Source organism: Salminus brasiliensis, chromosome 9 (genome assembly GCF_030463535.1).
Source record: "Salminus brasiliensis chromosome 9, fSalBra1.hap2, whole genome shotgun sequence".
NCBI classification, from domain to species: Eukaryota; Metazoa; Chordata; class Actinopteri; order Characiformes; family Bryconidae; genus Salminus; species Salminus brasiliensis.
Window position 1 is genome coordinate 31,908,944 of NC_132886.1, and position 14,732 is coordinate 31,923,675.

At 38.6% G+C, this 14,732-nt stretch overlaps 1 protein-coding gene across 2 annotated transcripts; it reads left to right on the plus strand.

Moving 5' to 3' along the window:
- Positions 1–1,018: 1,018 nt before the first annotated feature.
- kiss1ra (KISS1 receptor a) lies at positions 1,019–13,632 on the plus strand. Of its 2 annotated transcripts, XM_072688231.1 has the most exons (6): positions 1,019–1,495; positions 5,616–5,740; positions 7,919–7,951; positions 8,812–8,947; positions 9,555–9,793; positions 10,112–13,632. In XM_072688231.1, the coding sequence occupies exons 1-6, from the start codon at positions 1,264–1,266 to the stop codon at positions 10,484–10,486; spliced, it is 1,140 nt and encodes a 379-aa protein (XP_072544332.1). In that variant the 5' UTR covers positions 1,019–1,263; the 3' UTR covers positions 10,487–13,632. The 2 variants fall into 2 exon arrangements, with proteins under 2 accessions (XP_072544332.1, XP_072544333.1); XM_072688232.1 differs by lacking the exon at positions 7,919–7,951.
- The last annotated feature ends 1,100 nt before the right edge of the window (positions 13,633–14,732 follow it).

Sequence of the window (14,732 nt, forward strand, 5' to 3'; positions counted from 1 at the left end):
CATTTGGAAATGGTCATGTGCAAAGGAGCATGCTGAAAAACACGAAAATGACTACCTTGTTACTCAGAAGCTGTACAAGCCATAACAATTCCACAACAATGAATATATTTCAAATGCAAATGCCAGTATAGTGCTGGTCAGGATTCAATAATTATAGCTTATATTGTCAGAAAACTGGGGCATAAAAAGCACTGAACAACTAAATGCTAAATACACTACATATATAATACGTCACATATCCCTTCAAACACCCGTAAGTAAAAGATGTTTGCATCTGCATCACATTTGCCTCATTATCTGTAAAAGTTCTTGACTGTGTAGCAAAAAGTACTTCCCTACTGTGGAAGGCACTTATGGAAAGCAAATGTAAAGAGATTAAACTTAATCATTTATTGCATTATTAAATTACATTGCAAAAGCTATTAAAAGAGTAATTACCAAAAGATGTTCTGAAAGTCAATTTGATGGGAGTAAAATTAAACGTGTGGCTGCTCCATTAGTGCTCAAACTGAGCTACCTCTTATCTGTGGGCATTCATCCGTGCTTACAAGTTCCTGCTCTAAAACCATGAGTCCAATCGAAGTTCATACAGACTGTGAATTAGGCTCACAGTTGGTGGGGGAATAATCAGTCATCAAGCTCCTTGGTGGGCTCATCTCCATCAACAAAAAAATAAACAGTGTGTTAAATTCAGAGTAAAGGCTGTGAATGGACAATGTCACACAGTGGACATGAAGGTTCCATGCAGTGATAATTATCTTTTGTATAATGGATTTTTTTTTTCACGTCCAAACACAAACCGCCTCAAGCATTCTCTGTTGTTTTGTAATCTATATTACACATGTATGTAATAAGTGTCTCTCTCTCACACCCCCTTTCTCTCTCGCTCGCTGCACTTGATATAAAAGACAGAGCCCGAAACTGTTGCTAGGAGACCCCACATCAGTTCTCCACTCTCCAGTCACAGTCATACTGATGCCCACGTGCGTTGGGGCTCACTATAAAGCCAGGGGGAACTTCTCTTGGAGTGGACGCAGCTTCGAAGGCTCCTTTTTTTTCAAGAAGATCCGCCGGCACAGATTAGTGCCACTGATTTCTTTCCAAGACTTCAGTTCTCTGCAACGAGATCTACCTAACAGCTAGCTGAAGTAAATTTTTCCTCCATAAGTGACTTTGCCTAGTATTGTTTTTGTTCCCACGAGGACAGCCCAGTCAACACCTTCACTACTGTTCTTCCTAAAAAGACAAACACTTTAAGCCATCATGTTTCCCACCGAGACATGGAACGCTTCAGAGATTCTGCTGAACGACTCGTCAGGGAACTTGTCCTTGGAGGATGTGGAGGAAGGGGGGCAGCACCCGTTCCTGACAGATGCCTGGCTGGTGCCTCTCTTCTTCTCCCTCATCATGCTGGTGGGGCTCATAGGCAATTCTCTGGTCATCTATGTCATCTCCAAGCACAGACAGATGAGAACCGCTACCAACTTCTACATTGGTGAGTTTTAACCACCCCTGTTAAGACCATGCACAGTTGCATTTGGATTATCATATACATTTATATATATATATATATATATATATATATATATATTCATGCCAGTTCATGCTGCATATGATCGGATACTCAATAACTTTTTTGCTTTTATGTTGCAATTTGGCAGCAAACCTCAAAAAAACTATTATCACCCTTTAAATAGTTAGCTTTTATCTTATCTGCAAAAGGTCAGTGTGGTTGCAAACAAGCTGGAGCTCTCCATATAACTAACGAGTTGTTGGAAGATTGACGCCAGCTCATTAAACAAGTAGAATAAGGTGTGCTGGAGCAACACGACCCCTTATGAATAGGAATAGTGACCCCTACAGGATCCGAGTGACTTGTTGCCTTGTCCTCAGCATGTTGCACATTGCTATTGTGTTAAAGGAATTGACTACGGACAACAGAGGTGGAGCCAGAATAAAAAAAGAATTACACTAAAAATAATTCCACAAACTCCTCCAAAGCACTGATGTCAAATCAACAATGTTAACTGGTACTTTAATATAACAGCAGCATTTTAAAGGTTTCACATAAAACATTTAACCATTTAGAGAGGGCCTATAAGTAGCTTTAATCTTAAGTACATAATTTGTAATGCACAAGTCATGTTCATTACACCAGAGTTGCTCTGTAATTGCTTTGTGAGGTGGAAAATATTTCAATGTCAAATGCCTGTTTCTAATTAAATAATGTAGTCTTTTCAGATGAGAACTAATTAAAATCTAACTGACTCTAAATCTCCTACCTTTAATGACACAGATTGATTTATGTGTCATCTCCTCTGGAAAATTACCAGTGACAGCATTATGTTATTATAGCATTCATACATTGTGTCAGTGCAGTGCTGTTGGACACAGCACACCGCAAACAACATGATGCGCTGGATGTACTTCACTTTATTTAGTGCATCATTCTGTTGTGTAGGAGTCCTATTTTAAGATTTATTTGAAACACGGTGGGACATTTCTCATCATCAAAGCCAGAATGTATGAGAGTTACAGTCCCATGTGCGTAATGGCACAATGGTTTTCTTGTTCACACTGGTATTAAACAACTAACTGTAATGGTAAAGTGCAAAGTGCCAGCTTTAGCTTGAGGCTGTGTACATATATCTTGGGTGTCAAATGCAGGAATCATAGCCATCTTATCTAGGGGCACCAAAGGTAATGGGGCAAAGGAGTACTTTGATTTAAAAGAAGTAATAATCCCAGCACATCCATGCTCTTTGTGAGGAGCACTAAAACTGTCTGTATTTCTGGTATCTGCTGCTTTTGACTCTGGTTATAAGTTATCAATGTTACACTTGCTACCTTGATATAAATATATATGTATGTGTGCACACTCACTTCATTAGGCACACATATCTTGTATCTACACTTATTGTCTCATCAGCTTCACTTATCATACAGGTGCACTTTGTAATTCTACAATTACAGACTGTAGACTGTGGTGGTGGTATTGTGTTAGTGTGTGTTGTGTTGGTTCAAGTAGAGACACAGAAGAGCTGTTGGATGTTTTAAACACTATATTACCTCACTGTCCATCTAGAAGGTGCTTCTACCTGCTGTATCTGATCTACTCATACCGATACAACACACACTAATGCACCACCACCATCTCTGTGTATCATAAAATGTTGGTGAGAATCTCAGTTAAAAACAGGCAAACAAATCATTGTGGTCTCTACTGCAGTCAGTGCAGTAGAAAACCAACGCTGCCTTGGCATTATAACTATGTGTTACTGAATAACGTTAACTGTCAGCTTACTCACCTGGTTCTTGCTCTCTACCCCCCCTCTCTGTTCTCATTCCTCCCTCTTTGAGCTGCTAACCAATTATCAAAAGCACCAAACAAACAATGAGTATATATGAGTATAAGAGAAAAATAAATAGATCCATTTCAGTTTAACACATTTTTCTTATTGAATATTGAGCTTCTGTGGGCTAGGGTGACTAGAAGAGAATGAGAGAAATTCAGGGCAGAGTTAAGTTATAGCATCATCTCTTCATATCAAGAATTACATTATTGATCCCTTTACATGCATTGGCATTTACCTGGCCACCATAATGAAACACTACATTAACAGACACCACATTCAAATGTAACATCTAAAACCAACTATAGACCATTAGTAATCTTTTTTGTTCTCAAGTAATGATGGTGCAACACAGGGCTGCATTTTGGGTCCCTGAAATTCATCCAGTAAATACATAAACATTCAGCAATAAAAAGTCTGTACTTTCATTTCTTTCTTTTGACTTCAGTAAGTTAGTGCTGTTTGTGTTGAGCCTTAATAGTGATTTTAATGCTACAGTGTTGATTCATTTTAATGTTAATTCTATTTGCAAAAACATACAGTGGGGAAAATAAGTATTTGAACACCCTGCGACTTAGCAAGTTCTCCCACTTAGAAATCTTGGAGGGGTCTGACATTTTGGGTGCATGTCCACTGTGAGAGACATAATCTTTTTTAGACATAATCTAAAAAAAAAAATCACAATGTATGATTTTTTTATAATTTATTTGTGTGTTACTGCTGCAAATAAGTATTGCAACCTGTGAAAAATCAATGTTAATATTTGGTACAGTAGCCTTTGTTTGCAATTACAGAGGTCAAACATTTCCTGTAGTTTTTCACCAGGTTTGCACACACTGCAGCAGGTATTGTGTCCCATTCCTCCACACAGATCTTCTCCAGATCAGCCAGATCCAAAGATCCAAAGATCACTTGATATGCTTCTTACGGAGCCACTCCATAGTTATCCTGGCTGTGTGCTTTGGGTCATTGTCATGTTGAAAGACCCAGCCACGACCCATCTTCAGTGCTCTAACTGAGGGAAGGAGGTTGTTCCCCAAAATCTCGCAATACATGGCCCCAGTCATCCTCTCCTTTATACAGTGCAGTTGTCCTGTCCCATGTGCAGAAAAACACCCCCAAAGCATGATGCTTCCACCCCCATGCTTCACAGTAGGGATGGTGTTTTTGGGATGGTACTCATCATTCTTTGTCCTCCAAACACGGCAAGTGGAATTAAGACCAAAAAGTTCTATTTTGGTCTCATCTGACCACAGAATTTTCTCCCATGACTCCTCTGGATCTGGACGTGTGCTGATTTAAGCAGGGGAACCCTCCGTGCCATGCATGACTTTAAACTATGACGTCTTAGTGTATTACCCACAGTAACCTTGGAAACAGTGGGGCCAGCTCTCTTCAGGTCATTGACCAGCTCCTCCCGTGTAGTTCTGGGCTGATTCCTCACCTTTCTTAGAATCATTGATACGCCACGAGGTGAGATCTTGCATGGAGCCCCAGTCCGAGGGAGATTGACAGTCATGTTTAGCTTCTTCCATTTTCTAATAATTGCTCCAACAGTTGATCTTTCCAAGCAGCTTGGCAATTGCCTCATAGCCCTTTCCAGCCTTGTGGAGGTCTACAATTTTGTCTTTGGTCTTAGCCATGTTAGTAGTTGGAGTCTTACTGATTGTGTGGTGTGGACAGGTGTCTGTATGCAGCTAACGACCTCAAACAGGTGCTTCTAATTTAGAATAAGTGGAGTGGAGGTGGACTTTTTAGAGGCGGACTAACAGGTCTTTGAGGGCCAGAATTTTTGTCAGGTGTTCAAATACTTATTTGCAGCAGTAACACAAAAATAAATTATTAAAAAATCATACATTGTGATTTCTGGATTATTTGTTTAGATTATGTCTCTCACAGTGGACATGCACCTAAGATGAAAATTTCAGATCCCTCCATGAAGTGGGAGAACTTGCAGGGTGTTCAAATACTTTTTTTCCTCACTGTAAAAATGTAGTGTTTCTCTTTTTGCAAAACAAGACACAGCAATCACTTTTCATAAAATATTTGATAGCACATTTTCTCTTTTGTTTACATGCACAAGTAATAGCATTGCTTGAATATTTAGATAGAAATAATTTTTTTATTAATATAAAATGGTGCTGTATGATTTGGTAATACACTTGTTAGCATAAGGTTTCCAGATGGTTACTTATGTATTTAGAAAATTTGCTATTGCACATTGCCTGGTCACCAACAATAAACATTGCTTTTTTTCTGCAGCTAACCTGGCTGCCACAGATATCATCTTTCTGGTATGCTGTGTGCCTTTCACAGCCACCCTCTACCCACTCCCTGGATGGATCTTTGGGGACTTCATGTGCAAATTTGTTGCCTTTCTTCAACAGGTATGTCTGCAGTAAAGACTAAACTATCAATAAATATAATACCCCAACATTTGAAACCTAGTCTTTGAAGCAGTCCTGAGTTTTACCTAAAAGAGTCCTAAAATGTGTTTTAAGTTGACAGGTAAAAATAAACCTTTAGTATTCCTTTAATGTAAAAATGTTTAATTTAAATTTGTTTAACCAGTAAGTACAATCCATATATGGAAACTAAGTGGCAAATACAATGCATAAATGTACTGTTTTGTAATGCCATGAAAACTGTTGTTTATATTTGTTGATTTCCTAAGTGAAAATATAAAATAAATAAATATAAATAAATAAATGAATAAATACATGAATAATGTTTATTACATTTGCATTTGACTTAATTTAATTTTTCCAGTATGTTGAATGTAACAAATAAATAGAAACTGTCCAAACACAAATGTTATATGTAGACCTCATCTAAATGAAACATGTACAGTTTCAGCTTAAATAGTTCCAGGTCCTTATTTACACATTTTCCTCAAGAAACCCTGTGGAACACTGGAACAATTTGATTAAGGCAAACATAAAGACCAGGGATCAGTACCACCTCTCACTATAACAGAAGATCAAGCACTACTACCCTGCAATAAATGGATTTCTCCACTGAGGGACAAATTGCTGCTTTCAGGATAGAATGGATATACTGAATGTTCTAATGGTGACACTGATCACTGTGGTCAATCTCAATTACCCCTCTGCCTTACAGAAAGATACAGTGTGACTCCAAAAGAAGCACTCTTACCGGAGATCTATTATCTGAGAAGTTTACGGAGGGTGGAACACTTTATGGTGTAGTTTGCAGGATTTGGGGGATTGGTGATTCACTCGTCTTTGTGTAGATAGCAAGGGATGTGACTCAGCTATTAGTCATAGCCTCGCAGCAGGGTGCTTTCAAGGGAAAAGTAGGGCAACCTTTGAATGAACAAATCAGATTTAGCTGCAGGCCATCAAAAAATCTTTCAGTTAAGTAAAGATGGTATCATGATGACAAGTTCGATTTTTTGTCTTGTACTACTATATATTATTTAAATGTATTTAACTGCTTCTTTAATGTAGAATTCTGTAGTTAGTTGTTTAATGCATGATTTTACATGTAGTGTGCACTGATTCTGTTTTAATGTGTTGATAGCTTTTTATTTTATTACTTTGTACTTTCACTATTCTGAACAAAAGATGCACACTCTCATGGTACTGCACTTCTACATTTCCTGCCGTGTTCTGAATGTGTTGTGTACTTGAGTGTACTCAAAAAAAAAAATGAAACCAGCAAATGACAATGGCTGCTGCAGGGTCATTTGCATTGTGATTTGTCATCATTTCCAAGAAGTCAGTGACACTTTTGTAGAAAAACATAATTACGGTCTCAACATTTGAATGTTTTTTGTTTTTTGGCTCGCATATAAATAACTGACTCCCCCGGATAGGGACATCTTCTCTTGCATATTCACTGTGGGTGGCCTGAATGAACACCTTCAACTGAAGCCAATTAAAGAGGCAAGTTGATGATGGTGGGCTTTGATCATTCTCAGACCAAGGCCTTATAGTGACTGACTTGTCCTTTTCCCTATGCTACATACTCAGTCCTTTGCGCATTTCCTCGTCTTTCAGATTTCCTGTCAACACACAAAAACACATCTTCATAATTTATCATTGATAAGGCAGAGCTCCTGTAGTCTGACTCATTAAAGGTCATTTACATTACAAGAGTGGCAAGCTACTGCATGCACAAGCTGTCACAAATTCCAATCATGCAATGTGCTGCATTCAGAGTAGACCAAATCTCTGTCCAAAACGTGTTTTAATACCCTTTAAGCTAATAGGACTATAGGAAGGAAAAGCATGAAGGGGGTGCCAACATGACTGCAAAAATAATAAAGTAATAAAATTGTTCCTGAAGATTTCTTAGTTGATATTTATTTAGTTTTGATAACAAAAAATCCTTGACTGTAAATAAAATGGAATTAAAAGCTAGACATGCTCAACTTCTCAGGAGTGTATTTCAGACCACTCACTAATTCACGTTTGTGTAAAGCTTTTATTTTTGTGGCAGAAGCCAGACTTTGTTAGATTATGGAGGTAAAGTTAGGTTTGACTGGAAGTGACTGTGTTACTACTACTACATTAACTAAATTAACTATGTTGTGTGTTAAGGAGCTGTTCCTTATAAAATCTACACTACTTCTGGTAGGTATAATGGATTACTTGACATTTGCATCTTCCAATTCAGTCCTGCCCAACTCAAATCTAACAGTGAAATCCTAAAGGGACAAAGACTCTCAGTTAGAACAAGCAACATATTCTCAAAAGTGGCTATTTAATCAGCTTGTCTCTATTAATGCAAATATTAATGATCATTTTGAACAGGAAGATTCATGAATTGGAATATATGTCAGGTGTAATAATAAAACAATAATAAGCATTTGTTTTACTTATATTAACTCAAGCTCATTTGAATAACAACATAGTGCATCCTGCAAGGAAGCCGCATGGCTTTTTATGTAGACCAGGAGCCTCACAGCCTCTTTACATTGGTAAGGTTTGGCCAGTGATTCATTCGGCTGCAGATTTAAACCTGTAAAAAATTATTGACCACTTGGGGGGCCTGAGGAAAGAAGGCTAGTATAAAAAATGAACAAGCCCTTTAACCATATCATGGTGAGAGGAAACACTGAAAAATAGACTTTGAGACATTCTCATTTTAACTAATAGATGGCTTTTTTTTCTCAGCACCTGTTACTTCAGGGGTCTGATCACTTGAATGCACTCAAATCACAGCCCTTTCATTGAAGGTAGTAGCTTTTCTGAATATGTTTAGCATTTTCTTGAGCTATAATTGGGGTTGAGTAATCTTGAACCCACCATTCAGTTATTCCGCAGACAAATGATAAATAAATGAGTATGTCACACATTGTTTTGTTTATCAAGGTGGGAAAAACACATATCCAAATCTATTTATCATCCCTGACACTTTTGGAGCTTGTCCGTGTAATTGCTTTTGTAATCATCTGTGATCAAAGGAAACGTTCCTGTCTGCGTATTTGTAGGTGACCGTTCAGGCCACGTGCATCACGCTGACAGCCATGAGTGGCGATCGTTGCTATGTGACTGTGTATCCTCTGAAATCTTTACGTCACCGGACCCCTCGAGTTGCCATGATTGTAAGCATCTGCATCTGGATTGGTGAGTCTTGCATTTTAATAAATTCACACTTTATTACGGAGCAAATAATACCACTTCATGCATATGGTTGCACATTTAATATCTGTGGTTGACCTTTTATTAAGTAATGACATGTGAAGAGAACAAAAGTAAATTGCTGGGTTATTCAGTTAAATGATGTCTAATTATGCCCTGTTTTTTAAAGGTCATTGCTGTCTTATCAAAATTTTGATTTCAGATTTGAATTGTCCTCCAAGTTTTATACTTTAAATGAGTTCAGATATATGCAATAAAAACATAGAGTCAGGACAGGGTGTATGAAGACAGTGAAATCTAATTCAATTAAATGTTGTACATGACAATTTGTCAATAATAAATTCAGAATTATGCTACAGTTATGATCCATAACTAAAGGTACTGAGGATATACCCTTAGATGTACCACCCACGAGTGGTTGTACCCAGAGAAACGGTGCAGTACAAATAGTCTGTGATGACAGTAACATTTAAGATGAGATGAGATATGAGATGAGATGAGAGATGATGCATTATTGACTTCACAGACTTCTCATTTTCTTTGTTTTTAATTAAATATAAATAAATGTTTTTTTCTCTCTCTTCTGGTTCAGGCTCCTTTATTTTGTCCACTCCAATCTTCCTGTACCAAAGGCTTGAGGATGGCTACTGGTATGGGCCAAGACAATACTGCATGGAACGCTTTCCATCCAAGACCCATGAAAGAGCCTTTATTCTGTACCAGTTCATAGCCGTCTATCTGCTGCCTGTTCTCACCATTTCATTCTGCTACTCCTTCATGTTAAAGAGGGTTGGCCAGCCAACTGTGGAGCCCGTGGACAATAACCACCAGGTAAGTGTACACAACTTTCCTATTGTTATAGAGTACAATTGCAACCGAAAAGCTTTCCGTTGAAACATGGCATTGGTTCATTCACCTTCTTCGTTATTGTTATTTGAGAGCCTTCAAAAACACAAACTTAGAAGTCCAGCAACTCCAATTAATCATTCTGCTGATTGATGGGTTATGCCATTTTGTTCCTTCCACTGTCTTTTCATAGCAGTGAAGGAATTAAATTTGAGATGGAATTGCTGGCTATTTGACTTTATTTATCTGTTTTACTGAAAGTGAGCTGCAGCCTCATCAAATCCCTTGCTGTTTTATTTACAGGTGCACCTGCTCTCTGAGCGAACCATTTCCATCAGGAGTAAGATTTCCAAAATGGTGGTGGTCATTGTTGTGCTGTTCACCATCTGCTGGGGTCCCATTCAGATCTTTGCACTTTTCCAGTCGTTCTACCCCAACTTCAAGGTCAATTATGCTACATACAAGATCAAGACATGGGCCAACTGCATGTCTTATGCCAACTCCTCCATTAACCCCATCGTGTATGGCTTTATGGGGGCCAGCTTCCGCAAGTCCTTCAGAAAGACCTTCCCCTTCCTTTTCAGACACATGGTGAGGGATAGTAGCGTCAACTCTCGCACGGCAAATGCCGAAATCAAGTTTGTAGCAACAGAGGAGAGCAATACTGAGAGGAAATGAACAGTGTGCCGTTTGGAGGGAATTCTACTAGCTACTTGACATGTGTGGCTAAAAGGTGAACACATAGCCACATGCTTTATTGTCCACGCGCTGGCGCGCACTGCATTAAATCATGCTGATGAATTGGAGATTTAGTTCTCCAGGGTGAGTGATGTGGAAGGGTAGAGTGAGATGTGAAAGCACGTTTAGCGCTGTGTGTTTACCCATCACCAACTGCAGGATGTGACATTTCAGTCCATTAGAATCAATTTTGTTGAACATTAACTGTGACTGAAAGAGGCTGAGTGCTACATGCAAGTCCTGTCCTGCACAACAGCAGATTCCGACTGCTCCACAGGTGACTGCTGGCGCTAGCATGGAATGTTAGCTTTCTAAAGCAAGATCTATGAGGGGAATTGGTTGTACATAAATGGGGCTTAAGGCAAACAGAGAAGACTGGTTCCAAGCCAGCTGAATGGATGTCCTGCCAACAGTGATATGCTGGAACTGGCCGCAGAGGATGTTGACTAAATGACCCGTGGAGGCTCATGACTCACTTATTGTGTTACAGACACACTGCAACACCTCCCTGTGTACAGGCACACACACTTCCACCACACAGCCCTGCACAGGCTTATCTCGAAGGGTGTTGTTGACATTCCCGGAACATTCTCCCTTCTGACTCAGCCGGGAGAGGTGTCCTTATTTTGACAGGACAGACTTGACATATTTCACCTCACATTGTAGTTCTACTCACAGGACTCGAAAAAGAGTATTTGTGGTGCAGCCATGACAACATACACTTTGATAGCACAACTGATAAAATTTCAAGCAGGCTAAGCTGATAAGGGGGAAAATGCATAAATGTTCTTCTAAGATGAGCCCTAGAACATTGTGATGAAGACTTAATGTTGTTAACGTATTGGGTCTGTAATAACTTCACTTTTTTTTAAGGAAATGTCACATGATCTGATGGTTTTTAACATTTAGTTATAAACACTACAGTATATAACACTACAGGCAATTAAGACCACACTGACAGTTAGGAAGACTTACTAGAAGACACAGACACTGAGTTTCCTGTTTTAGATATTCTTTTCTTGTATTTATGAAGTCCACGAACTTATAGGTCAGATAAAGTGCATAATTACAGACTGTGGTCTGTTGTTGTCCAAACCTTACCCCATTCATCACTGGTCAGTGTTTGTTTGCATCTGTATCTGTTGACACACAATTTGTGTTCATGTCATTTTGATTCTCTGCACAAACTGCTCGACTGATAATTCTACCAGAAGCAGTGTGACGCAGTCCGGAAAGTGGAATGTTTCGTCCGCTGCGGTGTTTTCACTCCAAGAGTGTTTTGTTTTTATGATATGCCGGCAGGATGCTTGAAACAAGAAACAAAAAAAGGAACCACACTGCACACAGCCAGAGTAAAAAGCTACACTAACTGCAACCAGAAGATGTAGCTTGACAGTAAAAAAATTGCTTTAGTGCAGCCAGGACCAAAGGAAGTGGACGTAGTTCTGTTATTCATTGTTTTAAGTCGAATGTTATTCACAAATGTTTTTCTCCTGTGGATATTGCTTTTGCTTTTAATGTTATAAAGATGGGGATGCTGTATAGCTTTTTTAATAGCTTCAAAACCATTGTGATGCTCCACTGACCTGTACTAAAGAGAATGGCGTCTCTATCATTGCTACTCTGGGCTCGGCACACCAGTTTCTGCGCTACCTAACTTTGGTGAGAGGGACAGGACGATGCTTGCGAGAACTGCAAAGTCTCACAAGCATTGTGTAAAATCATGTTTGTGTAAAATTCTCTAATATTACTGTGCACTGTTAAAAGTGTAAGTTCCTTGAGGAACATGTAGGGGTTGTTCAATCTGTGTTTTAAAGAACCTCTGAAGAACCTTTTTCTTCTAAAAATGTTTTCTTAACGCACCTTAAGAGGTCCCTCCACTGTTTCCAATTGAAGAATTGAAGTTCACGTTTCTTTTATTTTCAGTGACAGTTCTGTACTTTTGACTGACAGTATAATTACACTAAGGTTGCCCTTCACCATGATTAGTGTGATTTTCAGAATGTCCTTGAACATGATTACATACTAGAGCACCAAACTGGAAAAATTAACAGATTTTCATCTTTTTACCTTGTCAAGAGAGTCTTGAGCTCAGTAGTATGTCTATGTAAGTTCATGTGACCACAATTAGCACATTTAGCTTTTTTAGGACGGTGCTGTCTCTTGTAAAAAGTAAAAAAAGTGCATTTATCAGTTGAGCTCATCTTGACGTGTTGTCATTTAAAACATTTAAACATTCTATAAATTATGTAGCACACACTCAGCACACGCTTTTAGCTTGAGAACCTTCATGATGCATTGTTAGTGTACTGTAGCCTGCCCTTGAACACTCCTATTAGAATAGCTTCTTTTTAATCTTCTTTTCTCCTTTGCCCCTGTTCAAGTGGGGGACTTGGACCATGCAGAGGGTGACAAGATAATGTTAATGCCTTTGCTTTTGTTGCTGTTTGTGAAGGTTCATACTTATTAAATATGCATTTCACTCACTTAACATTCTGAGAATTCACAGGGGATTTTTTTTTTCAGTGTCTTTTCTGTAAATGTGTTATCCTGAAAAACAGAAGATTTTTTTTCTTTAAAGAAAATGTTGGTTTATTATACACACTTGGCTCAATAACCTTATTCACAAACAGGATGTTCTGACTACTGCAGTTGTGGGTATTGGTGTTAATTCAGCACTTGTAGGAATAAAGGTGCTTTACAAAATGTTTTCAGCAATGCCATAAAAAAGCCACTTTTGGTTCTATTAAGAACCATGTCTGTAAGTGTAGTGTGGTGAACCTTTAAATAGGACCTTTTAAAGATTCTTCACCTCCACACATTTCTATTACAAATACGTAAGGTTATTTGTGGATCCAAAAATGGTTCTTCTATAAAATTGCATAAGGAACCACTTGAAGCACTGTTCTCTTTGAGTGTAAGGTTATGTAGTGTTACAAGCAAAAACACACTACTGCAATGTTTAGTTTTAAACAAGAAACAGTGACTTTATTCCACAATATTTTATCATTTAGAATTAAACGCTGCTTACTGGACTGGTGGTATATTTAAATTGTGTAAAATAAATAATAATTAAAAATGGAGTTTTGGGACAGCAAATATTTGTATTTCATCCATAATTTAAAATACAAATAAAGATTTATACCATCCGTATTCTTTATTACATATGGTGAAGAACAACAGCATTTGAACAGTGCATTTGTATTACAGTACATTCTAGTATTTGTCGCTGTCCAATGAAAAACATGATGACTTTACAGGAGAAGAAAAAATGGTCTTAGCTTTGAATGGGAGCATTTCTATTGGTCTATTCATCCAGAATTATTCACACAGTGTATACACAGGGTGTTTAACCGAAAACTAAAAACGGGCCAAAATGGAGATACATGTTTTCCATTGGACAGCAGCGCGTTGTAAATGTAAACTAAAACGCCTTTATAGGCTCCAGATTGTGGCTTTAAACACCTCTAAAGTAAAGATCACAAGGTGATGGCCAGCTCGGCCAGCACAGCTGAGTCTAACTGACAGGCCTCTGGGCTTAATAGCGTGGAAGTGACCCTGTGCAGCCGCCCACACAAACAGTCAGTCATTATCTTGATTGCTGGAAACAAGCCGGCCAGCTCATAATCACTCCTGTTATGGCTCAATGGAACACATGTCTGCATCAAGTTCGGGGGGTTTGTTGGTGAAAAGAGACAGCGGAGAATGACGCAGTGTCCTAATAGCTAATTCCCCACTGCTTCAAGCACTGTTCTGTAGTCTTCTTTGAAAGGGTAAGAGGACTAATAGCAATTCCACAGTCCAGCCCCTTTGTTTGTGTTGTCCAGTGCCTCAACCCAAATGTTTGCTGCGTGGTTGCGATTTAATGAATGGGTGGGAAAGGTATGTAGAATGATAGGAGCCTTCTGCCACCCAGGAGCTTCTTTAACAGATAAGAGATTGGCCTAAAGACAAATGAGTGATTTTGAAACTGATGCTGAGTTTTCAGTACAGCCCTAATTTATTCCAGCATATTCAATTCTGATGCATTACATATGAATTTGAGCTTACTTTACTTTAAACAAGCAACATATCCAACTAAGAAAAGCATATGTGTTGGGGAGGGGTGCAAAATATTGTAAAAAATATTGCAACAATATACAATAGTTCCTAAGCCTACATAAAGAGCATTTGAAAGGGATGAAGC